Source organism: Ixodes scapularis, unplaced genomic scaffold (genome assembly GCF_016920785.2).
Source record: "Ixodes scapularis isolate PalLabHiFi unplaced genomic scaffold, ASM1692078v2 PGA_scaffold6__148_contigs__length_123643588, whole genome shotgun sequence".
Lineage (NCBI taxonomy): Eukaryota > Metazoa > Arthropoda > Arachnida > Ixodida > Ixodidae > Ixodes > Ixodes scapularis.
The window spans coordinates 30277046-30299287 of NW_024609881.1; the positions used below are offsets into that span (position 1 = coordinate 30277046).

General features: G+C 44.5%; 1 protein-coding gene across 1 annotated transcript; it reads right to left on the reverse strand.

The window, feature by feature from the left end:
- Positions 1-407: 407 nt before the first annotated feature.
- LOC120843671 (D-amino-acid oxidase-like) lies at positions 408-22207 on the reverse strand. The gene is made up of 10 exons (XM_040215098.2): positions 22017-22207; positions 17449-17560; positions 16863-16945; positions 15333-15398; positions 15198-15252; positions 6986-7087; positions 6800-6861; positions 6073-6190; positions 4271-4369; positions 408-530 (listed from the first exon to the last, which is right to left on the reverse strand). The coding sequence occupies exons 1-10, from the start codon at positions 22205-22207 to the stop codon at positions 408-410; spliced, it is 1011 nt and encodes a 336-aa protein (XP_040071032.2).
- Positions 22208-22242: the final 35 nt, after the last annotated feature.

Genomic DNA, 22242 nt, shown 5'->3' on the forward strand with positions numbered 1-22242 from the left:
TTATTGGCGCTCCAACAAAAAACCGGCGACCGACGTAAATACAGTTTGGGGCGCCGAATGCTGAATACGCTTTACATTACTTGGAAGGATTAAGACGTTCCTCTTAAAACAAGTCTGAGCTTAAAAGAATATTGAATTACTTGAAACTTTGATGAGAACAAACATATCTCTTCGGGAAAACACTGTAAGCGCGAACGCAGCCGATTCTACGAGTGTATGTGACCAATCAAATAGCCTCAAAAGCGCAAGTCACTGGGCATTCTATATGCAAGGTTGTTTCAGCGATGATGGAACACGTAGAGACACGTAAAGACCATCATGCTATTGGGCCTTGGACAACGTTTGATTGGTTCCATCAGGTCGTAGCCTTGGCTGCGTCCACACTTAAGGCAAAACACAGTCTATCTTTATTGTCTTGTCAAGTTGTTGTCTCGAATGACGTCCTGGAGGAGCTTCACGGCGTCGCCTGCAGCTCCCCAAGACACGGTAATTCCGAAACCACCATGACCATAGTTATGAACAATGGGTAGCTGAAAAAAAAAAACAAAAAAACAACAACAGCAACATAGGAACGTCACGAGCCTATAGACAAGGTCACCTCAATTATACAGTGATTAGATTTAGGCTTTAACGCATGACCTACTTTATCAGTGAATTGTGCGAGGAAACCGTCACGAATAATCGTTCCGTTAATCCTTCCGCTAAATAGAGCTGGAAAATTATTGTAATGCGACGTCATATAACTTCAAATCACGTGACGTCGATTTCCCAGCCAAATTTAGCGGGGAATGTAGTTACGTGACTTTAATTTTCTCAGTAAGTTTATCCAGGATATTTACGTCCTTAGATGCCGAAAATTGGCATCCCAAGACCAAGTCTTGGGATGCCAATTTTCGCGAGGTGGTTCTGCGAGACAGTAGTCGACACTAAACACTGTCTTTTCTTCCCGGTTTTTGTGGGAGCAATCAAGCTTGCGTAATTTTTTAAGAGGTGCCAAAATTTGATGTCAGCTGTTTTCGCCTTTCGAAAATAACTGGTGCCTAAATTAGGCAATGCTCGGTATATTAGGTTTATAATATCAGCTACAGCGACGAAGTGACGTCAGCATTATATTGCAAAATGGTCATTACAAGACGCCTGGAGAATTTGTCATTTTTTAAATATACGCAGTTCGCCGACTAAAGAAATGGCGGCAAAGTAGATGAACAAGTCCTTGAAAATTTAGAATAGCATAACTCTACAAAATATATTTAGCATAGAACAGAACAAAATCAAGAATAATTTTAATCAAAATTTAAATAAATGCAGCTAGCCTTGCAGAATGCCAGCTAAAACTAATCAGGTCTGAAAATAGGTGTTTTTGGGGAAAACGTCAATTTCTCACCCAGCCTTAAAAGGGGCGCTCAAGTGTTTTCTATAGCAGCTTGTTTTTGATGGCATATTGTTTGTCGGGCTATATCCGAACTGGTAAATACATATAACCAGTTCTATATAAAAGTTTTATGCCACATGAAAAAAATTCGACACAATTATCTACCCTTTTACATACTACCAGTTCTAGATGGCAAGACGTCCTAGTCAACTCCCAGCAATAGAAATGCACGGGCACCGTTTTTTCTTCTTGTGGGAGCCATTCTCGGGTCCCCACCAACTCCATAAAGTTTGCCCAATGAAAGTAGTGGATTTCGCGGAGATCCCAAAAGTCACTATTATTGCTTTTTCTTTAGTGCGCGGTGTGCTTCATATTTTCACAGAAAACGTCAACTATCTGGGTTCATAAGACGTCATACAGCAATAATTGTTAGAAAACGCCGATTGACGGTGCCCCCCCCCCCCCCTCCCATTCTTTGTGTCTGCTTCAAGGTGCAGAAAGATGGACGTGTTGCAATCGTTGATTAGATTTTTAATCGGTAAATCGGCCCCCTATGAGCGTAATTAAGTTTTTTTAGGGTGCTTAGAGCTCGTAAATTGAGTAATCACCATAAATGGACGAGCTCAAAATCCACTAGACTGCCCCTTTAAGCCGCGGTCACATTGCTTACACATCATACGAACGACAGTCTGCAGACATTAGGGAGTTTTAGGGAACTGCGTTAGCACATCCGGTACGGTATGATGGGCCCTCCGGTGCTCACTGCGCATGCGCGAGTCTTATGCGGTAGCGCATGCGCAGTTCGTACCGGAGGGCCCATCGTACCGTATCGGATGTGCAAAAACGATTCCCTACAACTCCCTAGTATACCGTATCGGATGTGCAAAAACGATTCCCTACAACTCCCTAGTATACCGTATCGGAAGTGCGAAAGCGATTTGCTACAACTCCCTAGTATACTGAATCGGATGTGCAAAAACGGTTCCCTAAAACTCCCTAGTATGCCGTATCGGAAGTGCAAAAACGGTTCCCTAAAACTCCCTAATATACCGTATCAGATTTGCAAAAGCGGTTCTCTACAACTCCCTAGTATACCGTATCGGATGTGCAAAAACGGTTCCCTAAAACTCACTAGTATACCGTATCGGAAGTGCAAAAGCGGTTTCCTAAAACTTCATTGTATACCGTATCGGATGTGCAAAGACGGTTGCCTAGAGCTCCCTAGTATACCATATCCGAAGTGCAAAAGCGGTTCCCTACAACTCCCTAGTATATTGTATCGGATGTGCGAAAACGGTTTCCTAAAACTCCCTATTATGCCGTATCGGAAGTGCAAATGCGATTCCCTAGAACTCCCCAGTGTACCGTATTGGAAGTACAAAAGCGGTTTCCTAAAACTCTCTAGTATACCATATCGGATGTGAAAAAGCGGTTCCCTACAACTCCCCAGTATACCGTATCGGATGTACAAAACGATTCTCCTAGTATACTGTATCGGAAGTGCAACAGCGGTTTCCGAAAACTCCCTAGTATACCATATCGGATGTGCAAATGCGGTTCCCTACAACTCCCTAGTGTACCGTATTCGATGTGCAAAAACGGTTCCCTAGAACTCTTTAGTATACCGTATCGGAAGTGCAAAAACGGTTCCCTAAAACTCCCTAGTGTCTGAGGAACGTTTCTCTTCTGTTTGACAGTCCTATCACATTAGTAATACAAAACACTGTCTGCCGACATGTTCCAAGCCCACATGTATACGAGGCAAGCCCGCTTTTAACATGCTTGAGGAGCAATGTCCGCATGCAATTCTGCTACCATGTCAGCAGCGAACGCCGTGTCTTCTGTGTGGTGTATGAGCGCGACTCCGGATTTACAGTTGGTCTGAAAACACCCCCCCCCCCCCATGCAAAACACTAAATTAAAATTTTTTTACACTATTTGTTACATAATAGTTTTAGCAAACGCCTCTGAATTTTTTTATCCTTAAGCTGCTTTATAGAGTAAGTAAAAAAAAATTGTATAGAAAATTGCTGAGCTTCTGTGTTGCATGAGTGAATGCACGCGTCATATAACGTTTCTTTCCCCGCTAAATTTAGCGGGGAAATGAATTGGTTTGTAGGTCACGTGACGTTTATTTCCACTCTAAATTTAGAGGAGAAACTAAATTGCCCTATAGGTGACGTGACATCAGGTCACGTGACGTCAATTTCCCCTCTAAATTTAGCGGAGAAATTGAATTGGCGTGTAAGTAACGGGATATTAATTTTCCCGCTAGATTTAGCTGGGAAATTGAGTTCACGTGACCTACACTCCAGTTCCTCTTCCCGGCTAAATTCAGCGGAGAGACTGAATTGGTGTGTAGGTCTGTGACGTCCCATAATGCAACACTGCGCGCGTTGGATTATGGGACGTCACAGACCTACACACCAATTCAGTTTCTCCGCTAAATTTAGCGGAGAAACTGAATCGGTGTGTAGGTCTGGAACGTCCCATCATGCAACACTGCGCAAATTACATCATGGGACGTCACAGACCACAACTTCACGAAATGCTGCTGCACGAAATGCGGCTGCACGAAATCTGGAGCATCTGGAGCAAAGTATTGATTCAGCTACGCTGTACAATCAAAGGGCAACATGTACAGCGCGTAGAGAACGCGCGAAAACTAGGCAGCCAAAGTCGCACCGTCATTGGTTCAGGTCGGGTTTGGGGGAGGGGGGCATTCACAAACACACACACATTTGGGTGTAAACAAGCGCACGAGGTGCGCAAAGAGCAGACGAACTCACGCCGCATAGTTCGCATTTAGAAAATGACAGTTGAAAAGTAACTAGCTCATCGCTGTGTTGTGACGTAAATAAAATTAAGTTATTCTTACAAGTAGTGGCAGCCACTTACTGTTTTTCCCGACTTTTCAATTACGCGGTTTTCGATTTCCAGTCGAATAGGTTTTCTGTACGGTCTGAGTCCCACCTGGTGAGACAGGATTTTGGCATCCTGAAAGGTAAAATGAAACGCTGAACTACAGTAGCCCAATTTTTTAATAATATCAAGCGAGCGTCGACCGCCGGGACGGCCAGCGCCATGCCGCGGAGGCGTGCGGATTGACGGGAGAAATTAAGCGCGTGCACACAAAGCCCTTTCTGGTGGGAGCGTCGTCTGCTAGGCTATTCCGTTGACCGCACACAGCCCCTGATCCGTGGCAAAGAAGGGGAGGGCGTTTGCAATGTCGAAGTGCATCGCGGATACGTCCCTCCTCTTGGAATGCGTTCACAATCCTGACGGTAGCCTGTATAACCCCGACTGTTGTTATATCCCTTTGCGTCATACCGCCCATCGACATTCTCGCAACACGTCCCCGTGATTCTATAGGCACTCGAGTATAGGTAAAAAAATGTGCGCGGGCCCGCTGGTCAGAACAAAAGTGTGACCACCCGGCTACATAGGCTAGATGACGACAGCAACAACGCAGTCGACAATACAAAACACCAAGCGGAAACCCTGTCCGCAGCCGACGCTACGAGCCGTCTTAGCCAGTCCGTCGCTAACTGCACGTGAAAGCATGGTGTCGCGAGGCAGGGTGAAAGCACTGGATTGGTTTGATGGCTCGCAGCATTGTTTGCGGTTTACGATTTAATGCATCGTTGCATTCAGTTTGTCGCGTCACTGTCTTTTTAATTTGTTGTTGGTGTTCACAAAAGTAAACGCAAACATGAAAAAAAAAGTAAATTAAACTCGATATGACGCATGGTTTATGCCACGCCTGAGCAGTATCGAAAAAAAAAAAATAAAAGCAAGCGCTGTTTTCATCCTTGCCTAAAGGCGGTTAGCTGTGCCAGCAGACAATGAACAGGGGCTGTGTGCGGTCAACGGAATAGCCTAGCAGACGACGCTCGCAACGGAAAGAGCTTTGTGCGTACGCGCCTAATCTCTCTCGTGACGCCGCATTTCTGTGCGGCACAGCGCTGGCCGTCCCGGTGGTCGGCGCTCCCTTGACATTATTAAAAATTTGGGCCACTGTACATGTCTAGGGTGCTCCGGAGAATAAATATACGTTGTGCAGTCACTTCTGGTAACGATGAACGGTTTTACATCCGAACGAAAGATGATCTCTTTGGTTCGGATGCTAAACCGTTAATCATTTCCAGAAGTGACTGCGCAACGTGTATTTTTGTTTGTCCGGAGAACTCTAGAAATAGACTTTTAGTCGAATTACTCACGCACCAAGGAGAATACTATAAACGTAATAAAAAAATGCACACGCTCGCCTTGTCAGTTTAAAATATTCAAAGTAAACAATAAAAAGAGAGCAGAGACAACACATATTAATTTGTTTCAGGTTTCCGTTTGCGAACAATGACTGCGGCAGATACTAGCACCTGTAACGCTGTAACTGCTCGCAGCATGCTAATTTGGTGCTTGGGTAATTTAGGGAAAGGTCTATTGATACTTCACTGCATGATAACAGAACGGTCGCCATGCTTCAAATTTCCTAGAACGTTCAAGATAATTGCCTTCTGCAGTTTTCGGTTACTAACTTTCAAATGACTTGCAATGAAGGAGGAGTTCGGATCAAAACCAAAGTGCGCGAGGAAAAGACATATTACGAAAGCTTTATTTGTTCTCTGCGGCGCTTCATTTTATTTTATTTCTCGGTTATTTGTGTTTGCAACCGGAGAACAAAGAACGCGCAAGCTTACCTTTAAGCTCGGTACGAGTTCAAGGCAATTAGTCCAAATAGTTTTGGCAACTTCTGGATCAGGAACAAGCGAGGATGCTCCAGGTGCAGAGCTTACACCCAGGACGACGTAGTCGACCCTGTCAAAAATGCATCTCTATAGGAACTAATTTGTTGTGTTCGACTTTGCGACAGTGTCCCTAAGTATGCTTTATCGGCGTGCAAAAAAGGAGCTCGCAAAACGATGTATATCAATGTAAATAAAAACTTATTAAGGAGATGAACAATCAAACTTTTTTTATTTCTAATGAGGACAAAAACCTAAGGCATGACGGTTGTCTTCAAATGAGTCAATAGAGTACATTAATGATGCTGGCCTTGCTATGCATATAAATTAATGATGAACCCATAGTCACCTTATAAGATATGCTAACCATGGGTTTGTTTAAATTACGTCGAAGAATTTGGCAGTCAACCTTGGTTCTTCATGTTTTCTTTTATTGTTCGTCAGTGTCCCGATTTATTCTCGTTCCATGGTTCCATAAAACCAAAGTCGAATTGAATTTGAATTTCTAACATGTGCTAGTCTAAGCGATATTGATAAACAACAACACGTGTGTGGGCAGGTTGTCATCTGGTTTTGGAAAGAAAGTATCATTTAAAAGGGCATGATTTTGGCTAGTTAGCCATTCTCCTACCTGACGTGATTTTTAGTGCATTTCTCTATCTACAGGGTAATTCGTACTCACGTCGGACAAACGCTACATTTTTTCTTAACGAAGGTTGCATGCTTGATCCATGGAGCGGAAACCTGCAATTTATGGTGAAGCAAATGCCAATGTTTCTGATCAATTTATTTAGAATTATCAGTAAACCGAACATCGGTGTGTCAGAAAAAAATGACACAGAGCCAAAGATTAATAAACGTTTTTTACCTTAATCGTCTGCCCTTGAACGGGAATGACATCAGGATCCGGGACCAGAAACGATGCCCCAACTCCGGTACAGTTTACGATGGCATCGTAGTCATCAGCAAGCTTTAGAAATGCAACAAAATTTGCAACCACTTAAATCGCTTGCGATGCCGTAAGCCGAAAAAACGAAGCGTCTGTAAAAAATAAATCTATTTTGCAAAAATAATTGAACGTTTAGACAGCAGGAAGTTTGCCAGCCGCAATGGTTGTCTGGTGTCACCGCTGTATATTAAGAATTTAGTCAGGGCAGCACCACTGCGAGCCTGGGCTGTTTAACCTACACCACGGGACACATGGCCGCATCCCGTATGATCCAGATCGCATAACACGCAAAGATGGAGATTGAACGCTATTTTTTTGCTCTATGTGCTTCAGGCATATCTCACAGGCGTTTGGAAGCACCGTCTCATGGGCGACACGGTTTTGTTATTGGTGTGTGTGTACTCAACACTTAGATGGCAAGTGTCTGTACGTCATCTACATTGATCGATTGAGAGACACAGATTTGTCAGGACTACCGCTTCAGTGTGCGGCTCGAACTCGCGTTAAAGTGTTGATCGAACGAGAGACCCAGCCGTAAGTTGAAGAAGCGCAATGTCAAATCTGTATCCTGCTTGCTACCGAGGTACACACTTAAAAAAAGCTAGTCAAATGCTGGTAACTGCAATAGTTACTACCTTTTTCTGGCCGTTACTACCCTTTACTACTTACTACTTCAAACACGCGAAATATAGCAAAAAGTTAGTAAATGCAGCCGTCACTACGTTTTTTTTTACTGTTCCAACCTTCTTACTAGCTATTTACTACCACAAAGGCGCTAGCAAGATGACGGCGTCCATTGCATCCCCGATGTCCAGCGTTATCGACGCACTTACTGCTTCAGAACGCAGGGGCAGGTGTCTGCGATGGGTGGCTGGCTAGCAGACGCGCACGCGTAAAGGCCCCGCCTATCTGCCTAGCCTTGTGACGCAGCCAGAGTACCTCAAGTTTTCGCTAATAAAGATTATTATTATCATTATTATCCACAAATTATCGTAGCATCAAGTATTGTAAGAGGGGACATGTTTTGTCCCCTCTTACAAAAATTGGAGCTGACTTTATAATTATCGCAGCCTCCGTTCCAGCACGTCGTGGAAGCCAGCGGCCCAGCGCTGGCGCGAGCGCAGGATGAATGGATAGATGGATGTTAATGGCTATACCCTTTGAAACGGGTGGTAGCTTGCGCCACCTAGCCGAAGTCTAAAAAGACAAACTTATTATTCCTCCCTTCCTTCTAAGACCAATTTTCTCCCCTAACTATCACCAGGCAGTGTGGGATATCACCAGGATGACCTTCGGAGGATCGGGCAAAATAACTAAAAACATCACCTTCCCTCCTATTCCCCCCGGCGAGGTAGTCACCAATTTTCCTCTTGTCAATCCTTGCCCGTGTTACCCCAGCACCGGACCCACTGGGAGACAGGGTTGATACTTTGGGCCGGAGCCACGCGGGAGGAAGTCCCAATTTTTCTCTGTTCCGCCTGACCTTAGCTGCGCTAGTCAGTTGTGCATCATTCAATTGTCCCTAGGTAATTTCCATCAATCTTTTAATCCCCCTTTTGTGACTGTAATCCTTTTCTCTTGCGTCCTTCCATCGTCGCCAGTAAAACCCAGTGCCCCGGCCAAATCCGTTACTCCTTTAGGAGGGTAGGGCGAAGCCCCTTGCACTTCAAAACCAAATGCTCTAGACTTTCGCTCTCATTATGGCAGGCGACGCTTAATGTGTCTGTTTCCTGAAATTTAGCCCTATACGTCCGCGTCCTCAAAGCTCCCGTTCTCGCCTCGAACAGCCAAGAACTTCGCAGTGAATTGTCAAGCACATTTTCCTTTCTTATGTCTTGCTTTTGTGGCCTTTACACCACTAGAGCTGATTTCTCCTGCATTCTTCCCTCCCACATTTTCCTCTCTGTCTCTTGCACCGCCTTTTCCACTGAATAGTCTGCTCAGCCCCATCAAAAGTGTGTAGGTATTTAAATGTAAAGGCCCATTCAGATACTTCCGACTTCTTAAGATCGAGTGCCTTGGAACTTCTAGAGATCTCTCACGACGAGAGGACACCGGCGCCATCTATTGGGTGGCAGTGGAAACTTGGCGGTCCGCATATTTTCTATTTCTCTTAGGCATCAACCTTTCTCTATTGGCTCGAAATACCTTTGTCAACGTTATAAACTGGCCTTTCTTATAGGTATTACGCAGATTTGACCTCAAAAATCCCGCAAAACCTTCGCTCTTGTGAAATGCAGTTCCAGGATCACCGCATAGATGGCGCCAGTGTGCCAGTGTGTTCTACCTTCCTAAGAAATTTTAAGAGGTTTCAAGGCCCCCGGTTCTAAGGAGTCGCAAGTGTGTGAACGGATCTTAAGCTTTCAGGTTCCGTTTGTCCATTTTGTGTTTAAACTTTTTATGTATAAATACTTGAACACCTTCCGTGCCCTACCGCGTATCATCCATATCAGCCAACCGTTGTTCAAATTTCAACTTACTAATTGCCTCTCTGCTCTCAAAAGACGACCATCCCATATCCCCCTGTACTCCCTCATTCGGTGTCTTTCCATGTGCTCCCAGTGCCAATCTGCCTACGCTTTTTGTCGAATTTCTAATCCTGATTGAACCCCTGATTCCATGCGCAGTACACCATTGTCAAAAGGCAGTCCTGATACCCTCACTCCTTTCCATATACCTCTGACCACTTCACATCTATTAGAGTTCCATCGCGCCTTGTGGTTCATATTGGATGAATTTCTTTTCCCTTTTCTAATTATATTCTCCTCAAGTTCCCCCTAGACATTTCCTTCGCTCATTCAGCCAGACTCCCAGGTATTTGTATTTTCCTTCATGGTCTATTACAATGTCTTGTATCCTGAGGAGCTCCCTCTTTTCGTCGTTAGACAACATTACTCCAGATTTGTCACTACTAAAACTCATGCCCAAGGTGTTCTCCTCCTCTCCACGTATTCCAGCTAGTTCCTGTAATGTATCCTGGTTATCCGCCATAAGTACTATGTCGTCCGCACACATCTATCCTGGTATTACCTCTAATACATTTGTCCCTCCTTCCTTACACCTCACAACAAAACCTAAGTTGCACTGCCCTAATTTATTTTTCATTTCACTGAGATATATTATGAAGAGCAGAGGTGGGAGTGGACAGCCCTGCATGAGTCCTCTTTTAGAGCGCAGCTCTTAGGGGCCCGTTTCTGGCTTGAGCGGCGTCGGCGTCGCCGTCGGCGTAACCGCGAGGTCACTTGACCCCCCCGAGGTCACGTGACACCCCTACGTCACGTGACCACCGAGGTCACGTGACCCCCTGAGGTCACGTGACCCCCTGAAGTCACCTGACCCCCTTGAGGTCACGTGACCTTAGGGGTCACGTTACCCACCCAGGTCACGTGACACCCCTAGGTCACGTGACCCCTTGAGGTCACGTAACCCCCCTAAGGTAATGTGACCCCCTGAACTCACTTGACTTCTGGGGGTCACGTGACCCCCAGAAGTCACGTGACCCCCTTCAGGTCACGTGACCCCCCTAAGGTTATGTGACCCCTTCAGGTCACGTGAGCCCCTGAGGTCACGTGACCCCCTGAGGACACGTGACCCCCTGAAGTCACGTGACCCCCTTAAGGTGACGTGACCTCAAGGAGTCACCTATCCCTTAGGGCCGGTTGCACCAACGTCGCTTAGCGCAAAGCGGAGCTTAGCCGGGAACTTAAGCTTAGTTTTGGTTTCGTTCGGTTGCACCAAACTCGCTTATCGCTAAACCTAGCACTAAACTACGCTTAACTTAAGCGCCCAACATTGGGCGCTTTGCTTCTGGTTGTTTCTTAATCCTGGATTAAAAACATGGCGGCTGGTTTGTCACGGTCGACGCGGTGGACGAAATTGGTTGTGCAAAGTGTTTTAGGCTACATCAGCGTGAAAGTCTCGACAAAATGACTTTCGATTGTGACAAGGATGCAAAATATTGTCGTGTGAAGTGTTTATCGACCCCTGTTTTCAAGTTGGCTCTCCACTTTCAGGGCGTGCTAGCCCTAACCGAGAAACGTACGGAGCTGTGGGGCTCACGTCTGTATTCCCGTTGGTTCTTCTGTCAACGAGGTTATTCGTATGTACTTACTTATTTTTGCATAGCTGTAACGTATTGTTATTTACCACCTTGTTTATTTACACTTGCAGCGCGTATCCTTCAATCTGATCAGCGCGTTGAATAGTGGCAGTACATGATCTCGGCGATCAGCTGATTGTCGACACCTCTGCCGTTTGCATTAGATTGCGGCGCTTTTAAGTAATAAAACAGCGAAAATTCAATTTCTTTCGTTTTCTGAGTTTTGAGACGATTTTCAGTGAATTTTCCTTATCTCGCGAGTAGAATCTTGGCTTCAGAAAACTGTATCGTTCCATAACTGTAACTTTTTTGGTGATCGCATTTTTTTATTGGTGATCGCATTTTTTTATATACTTTGCTTTACATCTTTCATTCGTTTCCCGAGAACGAGATACTGTTGTTTCCGAGTTGTGCTCTGTGATGGTGTTTTCCCTTTACTTTTGTCGTTTGTTGTCATTGTGACGATGGTTGAGACTATATACCGGAACACGTTTTCAATAAAATTCAGTTGAAAGTTGCGCCTTGTTGTGTCCTCCGCAACTTTTTTGGTGATCGCGATTTTTTAGGAATATTTTGCTTTATACCTTTCATTCGTGGTGACGACAAACCGTAACGACTACTATGTCAGATTCGTTCATTGCTGTATCGGGCAGGCTGGGGCAGGTGATGCGAAGAGACGACCGTTCTTATCGGCACGATGTGATGTACTAGTGGGAGTTTTTTTTTTTTTTTTTTTTTCTGAACTCGACAGTGTGAAACTGAAGTCCGTTTGAGGCTGCAGCGGATGTTCAACGACGGTACAGTGCAGTTCTGTCACCTTGCTGATAGCAACGAGTACCGTCGATGCAAGGACTCTTGACCTGACCTCTCGACGACTTCTATTCGAAGATTTCTGGGCATTTTCGCAGCTGCCGTGGCGAGTTCGTCACTGTTTTGAACTTCATCGGTCTCAGGCTTGACTTAGTTTTAGTAGTCATCTTACCTGCCTACTTATATCCATGATGTTTTGTCTTCAGCGATGTAGCGAGTAGAGTGTCCTTCTCGCGTTCGGTGAGATTTGGGGCCCCCGATGGCTCCTTCACCTCAAAATGTGAGCACGGAAACTACTACCACTGTCAAAATATCCTGTTATCAACCGATATTAAACACACAATCAAAGATGTAAAGAGCATTCGTGTTTATTTGAAGCTTTTGACTTCTGTTATTAAAAGTTAAACGAAAAAATGATTGAATTTCTAGGCCTTTAATTTGTTACTCACCGAAGAAATACAGCGAAAAGCAGACGCCGACGACGACTACTACGGCAGTTTGTCTTTTTTTGTTTACATCACGTGATTCCTCTCCGCCAATCGTATTCGTCGCTCTGAGCGTTCCCTAGTTTGCTCTGTTTGTCCCTAGATTCCCTACGCAAATCCAGCGCTTAGCTAGGGGCGCGTCTGTAAAGCCGGCTTAACGTTGGTGCAACCGGAATTTAAACCCGTGCTTACCTAAGCTCGGTTTAGGGCGCTAAGCCGGCTTAGGAAAGCGCCGCTTTGGGTTAAGGTAAGCGGCGTTGGTGCAACCGGCCCTTAGTACGCTTCCATCTTCCTCCTCAAGAGCTGCGCTCTAACCGGCGTTACAGGGAATTGTAAACGGCTTTCATTTTTTTTATTGCTGCGCGTTGTGTAGTTTCTGCTTCCCATGTTCTAACCACCTTATTGTCTGTGTACAGCTGGTGAAGAAACCTAACCGAATTTGCATCTAAATTATACTCCTTCAGCTGTTCTCGATTATTGTAATTCTCGATTAACGTAAACCATTGTTCACGCAATGGCCATGCGGCTTCTGACTTTCCTTCTAGTTTAGATTCTTTTGGGAGCGTTTATATTTTCACTTTAGTTTTAATTGGGATGAAAATAGCCACTTAGCACTAGATAAAAACGTTGCCAAAAACAAGAAAGGTACATTCTGTTTTTGAATTATTATTGTATTCTTTAAACCACATGTTTCTCTTTCGCACGAAACGCTTGGCAACATTGTACAACAAGTAGGTTGGGACCAGTCGGAATTTGTGAGACGCCCAATCATGCGATCCGAACCGATCGTTTACGCCTTGTGTCGTGTGCAGCTCTCGTGTTCCCGTGTTGGAGTACATATTTAACGCTCGTGCACTCGGGTGGGCCAGAGTGTGCGTGGACCTGGACTGCTCCGAGGATAGTTCTAACCAGGGTGTAAGATAGACAGGTGGGGAAACGGCTCATCGAAACCCACCGCAGCGCCGTGACCGGATTGTGTACTCGTCTGCTTGCGGGTACCCCCGATTTGCGACAGATGGCGCTGCCGCAAGAAGAAAAAAAATTGGAATCGAATTTGCATGAAACTTTATGGGAGAGTGCGGAAAATAAACCCAGAGCACGACAGTCCTCCATTGAAAATCCACGATAAGCCTTCTCCGTCAGTTTAGCCGGTCGCACCGTTCGCCCACCCGGAGTGAGAGTTCGCGGTGCTCCACATAGATGGCGCCACAGAAAAAGAGAAAACCGAGGGGGACACAATTTGGTCGCTCATTTGGCTCTTGTTTCCCCACCTGTCTATCTTGCACCCTGGTTCTAACGAAACAGTGCCTCTAGTTACCCGATCGGGTTTCGCCATTCAAGAAGCACCTTGTCTTCGGTCGTGACAGTGCAGTCACGACTGTTGATGCACGTAGTAAATAGTGTATCTAGGTGTAGGACTAATATAAATAAAATGTTTTGGCATTCTACGAGACTTTCTGACTTTGCTTATATCTTCCCCAGAAACGCGAGCATTCGTCAGTGGACTACACACAAATTTAGATGAGAGCTGCATACGGTACTATGTTGCATGCATTTCTGTCTCGCAACGCATGAAAGGAGTGCAGCTGCTGTCGCACTCACCGTCGATTGCAGCTTTCGTTCGCCACGGGTGACGACAATAAAGCAATCTGTCGCCGACGGGACCGCATTCCTTTTAATTCTCGAACAACGTAAGCGACGAGAAAGCTGGTTCGCGGCCGCTATGCGGGGAATCGAAGACATCGATGCTGAGAACCGGTGGGGGAGGTTGTTTTATCGACTGTAGGGAATAATTTCCGGGTTTAACTTTGCTTTTTAGGAAGAGATAGAATCCTCGAATCCTTTGAAAACTTTCTTGAGGAAGGGTATTGATGCGAAAAGAACACTATATTTGCAACTTATTCAATAACGTGGTGATACACGACGACAAGTTTGCGCATTCAAATGGTCAAAATGAAAGACTCATGGGCAGTAAGGGAGTTAGCGATGAGAGTGATTAGAGTAAGCTTGTCACGTGTGCTCGTCGTATTTGTATGGGATCTGTGTTGAATGCATTGTATAAATTGTGTGCTGAAAATGTTTTTGTGCAACATGTGCATCTACTTGCACATGAGGAAGCGTCAAAATAAGCTGTATATGATCGGTTTCTTTTTTGTGGGTACTTTTGATTGGACGGTCACTAGCTCCACCTGTATTACTCATTTCCAGTTTTAATACTTGTTCCGCCTGTTATCTGGTAAGAAGTGTCAAAACCACACGCTTTTTTTCCCACCGGAAATCACGTGACTCGTTTTGTTTACGGTCTTCTGTCGGGAGGTAGCACGAGTTACTAGTTAGAGATAGTAAAATACATTGGTTCTTCTTTTACGCTAGTAACGGTTACTAGCTTCTTCACCCGGTAACCATTACTAGCTTGACCGTTGCTACCTACGGTTTCTAGGTAGCTTTGGTGTCGTCAGAGTGTCGCACAAGCACCGTCCGCTAGATTTCGACACGGCAGAGATGCTGTGCAGCGTCTCGGCGATCAGTACGGTTCATTTGCCGGACACGGTAAGGATACGGGATTTGTTTTTAGCGTAGTTTTTAACGAATATTTAGAACCGGTGAGCCTGTAAAACATCTTTTTTAACTTTGTATAATTGAGAGAACGGTTTAAGTTGACCTCAATCAACTAAATACTGAAGAGAGAGAGAGAGAGAGAGAGAGAGAGGAATCGAGCAAAATGCGCGTATTATACTTCATTGAAACTGGTCACTTTCTTGCTGATGAAAAGACCGCCTTTTTGCAGTAACCTGCATGGAAAGTTATAAAATTAAGAAATTCAAAAACTTGCGAGAAAAAAAAAGTTTTTTTTTCATATGTGGTAACGTACCTTTCCATAAGGTAAGAAAGCAGCTTGTTGCAGGCGAAAGTAATGGCAAGAGCATAGGTTCCATACCTACGCCAAAGAGGCTGGTATCAGAAAGCTTTTTAAACAGCATGAAGTTGAAATATAATGAATTAGCCGCAATACTCAAGAAAATTATTTTAAAATGCAAAGAATCTCGGGCCGTGGCTTCGTATTATTATTTCCAAATTATTGCTTCGTGATTGGTGCTTCGGCATTTTTATCGGATATTGCCGCAATATCGTTGGCTGCAAAGTGACAAAAAAAGCAAAAAAAGCTCGGGACTCGCTAAGCACCGCGTTTCTTGAGCTGAAGTAATTTTTTTTTGCTCGAAAAGTGGTCAAGTATAAACTAATTTGCAGTAAAAATAAAGTAGGCCAGCAGAGTGAGAAACGTATACAGAGCGCAAGTTCGTCTGCTTCTTTTCGCAGGGGTTGTGATGACGTCAGAAAGACGCCGAACTCTGATTGGCTGTGATTGAAGAATAGTGGGTAGACCTTACGGCAGCTTGCTTTGAGGTCTACCCACTATTTTTTGCAAAAGCTGCAGACGAACTTAATGCGCTCAATTCTCTATAACTTCCTTTGAAACTACCTGACTTCGTTGACAATATTTTGGCAAGACATTGAATTTAAAAACAAACACACACATTTTCGCGTTTTGTTTTCTCGGGAACTTTTAATGTACATAGCATTCACTCGGCATTCGGCTTTTGTCAAGTTTTGGTGTTTTTATTTCTCCGAGTCTAACAACAAATCTACAACGTGTGATTTTTTCAGAGTACAAAAGCTTAGCTTAGCGCGCGTGAAAGAAAGCACTGCCATAGCTTGCGCGCGAGCCGGATTGCTTTTCTCACACAGCACTAGCAGAAACGTTTTCTTTAATTTTTTTTTATGGAAGACTGCGAAAATTTGTTTCGTAGGGCTGGTACCTAAATCCTCGTAGGCTTGAAGCATCTACATTCTACGACGTCATGATCAGTGCAAAGAGTTTTGGACATTGGGATCTGCGAACCGCGAGTCTAGAAAACTACGATACGGCAAACTTCTTACCTTGTCCTAGTCTTTCGGCGCTTGTCTTTTCCCATTATGAACCAACTGGCCCGACTCACCATTTTGCGACAAACTTAACCGACTTAAAACGCCACGCTAACAGAGCAAAGGACTCTATCAAAGCGTTATTTTCATAGTTCCTGCGCTAATTGAGTTTTCGAGCTTAACATTTGGGCCTGCCTACTAGACAGACTCAATGAGTAGATAACAGATTCGCACAACAAGCACATTGAGAGGAACTATGGCCACTGGGCACAAAATGCCCAAGAAATACGTGGCGCGCCTTTTTCTTTTAACGGTCCTTGTTACGCAAGAGATTCGTACCTCGGCATTCTTATCGACTCGTGAGCCAATGGCATGGGCTGCTGAGCGATGGTAATGCACGCGAGATTAATTCGCCACGTAATTGTGTTCGCTGTGACTATAACGTGCAGATACATTTAGATTGTGTCAAGGAACATACTGATAATCGCCTGGAAATGCTGACAGTTCCTTCTGGGTTAGATCTCTGTACGCCAAGTATGCTTCGGCGTACAGGGGCTTGGGCTGCAATAAAAGAAAACAAAAAACAGTTATATTGACGGAGTTAAATAATATATTGAACGTCTTATAATCTTGTCGAATACAAGATAAGCTGATAACGTCATCAGGGAATAAACAATAGTAGAATTTGAGAAATTAAAGTTGTGGTTTCATATTGAAACCTGAGCGCATATTTAGCAAAAAAACAAAGATAATTATGAGGATTTTAGACTTGACAGGTCAATGAGAAATCAAGAAAAACGTTAAAAAGTCGCTACGGATGACGTAATACAAAATATTCAGTCCTGTAATAAAACTAAAACTAAAATTTTCCTCAAAACAAGAAATGTATTGTATTTGACTTGATTTGAGGAACACGTACATTTAGAGCCTGCTACTGGTTGGCGAAACCATTAGCAAAGAAAGGAAGGCTGCTGTGCCTTCATAACCTTAATACCGCAGCATAAAAAATTCAAAATTTTATAATTATAAGCTTTTTATTTGTTAAGTGTGCTGCGTATACTCACAGCATAGGTCTGGCTGTAGCTGTAAGCCGGAGTTAACGCCAACCCTATTTGTTCCCCGGGTTGCGTCCTAATCAGTTGGAGGTAAAAATTGTAGCTTTCCACGCACCAATCCCTGTAATTGTATAAATTGGAGCGATATGAAGAATGCGTTTTACGCGCCGAACGCGAGAACGCCGAGCGTCAAACACTAGGAATTAGATCATTAAAGGTACCACTTCCCATTTTAGTTTCAGCTTAAAGGACCGATGCAACAATTTTTGTATTTTGCGCAAATACCACTTAAAACGGATCCCTAACGTTAATGACCTATGAAACACGCGTTCGTTCTTCACCCACGCAATAGAAGTCCCAGAAAAAAATTTATGAAAAACGAGCAGCGTTCACCCCCTCAACTCGCAGCCAGAACAAGCTGCCACGTGGTCTGGAGCCGATTATATGCCGCCAGTGTTGATCATAGCCACGCGCTAGGGTTGGCAAAGCGCAGGAAACGCGCTGAGTTCCAGACATTGTTATGGCTCGGCTGTTGTCGTCGTTGCAGCGATTGGACACGGGTCACAACCCGAATACTTCTCGAGCTAGCAATTATCACGAGCCCGAGTCGAGTGCCCACGCAATGCTCGGGTCCAATCTATGAACCGCATTCAAATATCGTCACTTGGGTGTACTGCGATTCCCCACGCTACGTCATCAAAGTTTGCAAAGGAGAGATTGAATGAAAATGATCGCTTTGGTCCTTGAAATTACACCGCAAAGGAGTTTCTTGGCCAGTGGCGTTGCGTGTGAGTATCCTTGAGTCCCAGATGTGCCAGTAAGCTCATCTAGAGTGAAAAACATTCCAATTGAATATAGTTGCACCACTTCTTTAAAAAGTTACAAATCAAAATACACAAAAATGTCTTAATTTTTAAAGTTTTCACTTCAGAAGAAAATATCTAGTTCTCTTTAGATTTAATTATATATTGTTACCAGTGTTGGACAAAATACTCGATAAAAGTATTTAAGTTAAGTTACTAAAGACCTGCTTCATAAAGTATTTAAAATACTTTTAACATACTTTCACTGTAAAGTATCTTGAGTAGAGTACAAATACTTAGAAATGTAATTCGATTACTTTTGAAGATATTTCCGCATTGCGTAATTTGTATCGACGTCAGTGACAACGGCAATTATAGAGCTGCGCAAATCTTGGTTACCAGAATGGTGTATTAGCACGCAACAATACAAAACGGAAAAAGAAAAGAAAAAGTACCGTAGGGCTATTTTATGCAGTCCAACTATAAGGAGCAGGATATTGTCACGAATGACAAATAATGAAGCAGCGAATAACTGAAGAAACTAAAAGTTTAATTAGGCAAACTTTTGTCCAAAACAAAGTAGAAAAGGGTAGCGTCGCAGGCGTCCATGACGGCGAAACAGCAGGATCGAGCGCTGGGACGAGACTGACTGCGGACCGCCACTCGAGCACCTTTTGTACCCGCGTGGGTTTCTGGAACATTCGGCTCAGAATGTTTGGCGTGTAGAACATTCGTAACTCGATCAGACGACAAGGTTCTCGAACTTACGAGAAAGTCAAGTGTAAAGAATGAATAAAAGAGGAGTCCTTTCCCTGGTATCGAACCCGGAGCTTCCGCGCGACAGTCAAGCCCGGTAAACATTCGGCCACGCCCTCGCTCGGCAACGCGCGTGGCGATATTGCTGATAGACGCTACAAACCATTTCTGGGACAACAAGAGCTCACTTTAGCTATTGGGGAGGAGATCGGCGCCTCGAGCGGTTAACTTTAGAGCTACTTGTATAGGGACAACAAACACAATGACTCAGCGCTTGGCTGACTTAACCGAACGCGGCGTCAGCCTTTGGCTGGAGTTCGTGTTCCCCGATGAGGGGGAGGAGGGGCTCTTTTGTTACCACTCCGGCCTGCATGAACAATTCAACATGCGCGGTGCCCAGCTCAGCACAAAAGCCCAAGTGGGGTCAAGCTCGCATCCTCTGACGACTGTTTTCGGGAGAGATCCGGCACTTAACGTCACTCCACTAATTGTTGGTATTTTTACATTACAGTGTGCCTCGCGCTCTATTAAAAAAATGACAGAAACATGCCCGCAATGCCTTTGGGCATGGGCACAAGCCTTGTGTTGAGTAAACATCGAGGTGTGAGGGTGACAAACGGGTCAGAGCGCCTCGCCAAGAGTGACATCGCTTAATATCACGTCCTGCGGCGCACCTTAGACGCATCGTTTAACTACAATTCATATTCCCTATATGGGCAGTTCACTATAAACGAACTTAGGATACGGATATGAGAGAATGGGAAACAAAGAGAACCCACATAATAGCCACGGCAGTGGTCGCACATGCTTCTATTAGGTTGCGTTCAGAAAGGCACTTAACGTTGCGAGACGCTTTGTTCGGATTCTTAGAGGTCATCCAGCTTTTAGTTAGTTTCCTGCCCTGTTCCCTACTTATCAATATTCGCTTACCAACAGTTTTCGCGAAAGCAGTACGTGACGGACTAACGAAAAAAAAAAGAGAAAAAAAAAACTAAAGAAAACATCGACGTTTGTCTTAGCGGGGTCAAATATACAAAAGCAAAACAATTTTTTTTTGTTTTTTGTGTTCACTTCTTATTTTATTCTATTTGTTATTTTAATGACACTTAAGTCTGCATTGTTGTCGTAGGTCGTTTCCCGGTCTGCGTTGCGACTCAGGGTGGCATCTTTACTTCCGTAAAACCACACCTTTTGTTTGATAATTTTTTGGGGGGAAACTGTATGGAAACAAAAGGCGCCTTTGGAAAGGCGAGGGGAAAACCTTAATTCCACGAACTTTGCTGTAAAATATGAGTGACAATCGGCGCAAATGTGATGTTTTCACGAGCTTAATTTAAGTCATCGTAGCTTATCGGAGCTAGCAAGAGGATTTGGTTGCTCGAAAGAATGTTTAGGTTTGCTCGTGCCACGCCCACACCACTTCATACCGAAAAACTCGAAAAATGGCGGAATGTCAAAAATGTATTTGAGATAATGAGTACGAGATACTCGAAATCGTAATTAAAATATAGTATCAAATACTCTCGATCAAAGGTATTTGCAAGATACGAAGATACTTGAAAAAGTATTTGAGATACAGTATCTTGAGTAGACTATTTGAGATAGGCACAAGTCTGATTGTTACTGATGGCTTGAGAACCGTCGGTCGTGCTCTAGTGTGTACTGCCTCACAACTAACCCAGAATGATTCACTGATCATCATCTGAACAGTTCCATCAAATGAGAAGGGCGATCGAAGTCATATGTTCCAATGCTTAGGCAGTTTTCCCACCATCGCTTCACAATATTGCATATCCATTCTAGAGCGATAACACTGGCCTTATTTATTGGTCAAACAGAGCAACTGATATTCAGCAAATGGTCTTCCAATCACTTTCTGTGCTGTGCCATCTTGCTGCATATATGGGGCTGTGGAATGCAAAAAGCAAGTTCGTCTGCTTCCTTTTTGCAGGGGGTTGTGGTGACGTCTGAAATCCCAACTCTGATAGGCTTTGATAGAAGGATAGGGGGTTGACCTCAAAGCAAGCTGCTTTGAGGTCCACACACTATCCTTCAGAGCCTATCAGAGTTGCGATTTCGGACGTCACCACAACCCCCTGCAAAAAGGAAGCAGACGAACTTGCACTCTGCAAACGTATCGAGAGTGCGCAACTGCCATCTTTTCTCTAAATCAGACGTCGCTCATGCATCTAGTCCAGTGTCCCTTGACCCGACCATTTTACAACTGGCTGATGGAATCCCGGACAAAATCTCACCGGACAAAAGCTCACAGGACAGAAGCTCACCGGACAAAAGCTCACCGGACAAAAGCTCACCCATTTTTTCACAGACCCAGACAAATGCTCACCACGAGAAAATTTCATGTTGGTCTTAACACGTGTGCGGACAACTTAGGTGCATGCGTACGACACTAAAATACAACGATAAATTAAATTAAAAAAAAAAAAACATGCATTCGTAATGAAGTGACATTGTGCCTAACCTTTTTGTGCGCGTTTAGCGTGACAAAAGCGCAATGACAAAGCGAGGTCAAGAAAGGGTGACTTCGCTTCTTCGGTCACTCTTTGGGTTCAAAAACTTCGGTTCACGAAGTTTCTTGGGCGTGGCACACGGGTGCTCCGGCATACCTTGAGTCAAGGAAGCTTGATCTTATCAGCTCCATTCAGTTTCAGTGACCTAGATGATGGTCCCAAATCGTTGCTTCTCTGCCTGTAATGGCTTATCTGTCGACACCTTTACATGGATTGGGATGCAGTTCCCATAAAAAATGGTGGAATGTCCATCGCATCCGTACTTTATCCCAGACCGTGTTTCACCCGCGGTAGCAAAAAAAAAAAAAATAAGGTGAGCTTTTGTCCGGTGAGCTTCTGTCCGGTGAGCTTCTGTCCGGTGAGCTTTTGTCCGGTGAGCTTTTGTCCGGTGAGCTTTTGTCCGGTTACCGGCTGATGGGCCCCGGAAGTGTTTGGAGATGGAGGAACTGTCAAGAGTATTGTCTTTGGCTTCAGGGATGTACTGTACATGAGTTTCTCGTCGCTGATGCCGTCGGTCAGGTAGGTTCCAAAGTACCCCATGGCTGCGTCGGCCGTCGTGTGAGGCGTCAAGGATTCCGCGATGACGGTCACCCGGACTTCATCCAGGCTCTCAATGATCCTGACGGCTGTGGTTAGCCCGATGATGCCGGCACCGACGACTCCGACTTCGAGAGTCATTATTTGAAAGCACTGTTGTGGGCGTTACCAAAAAA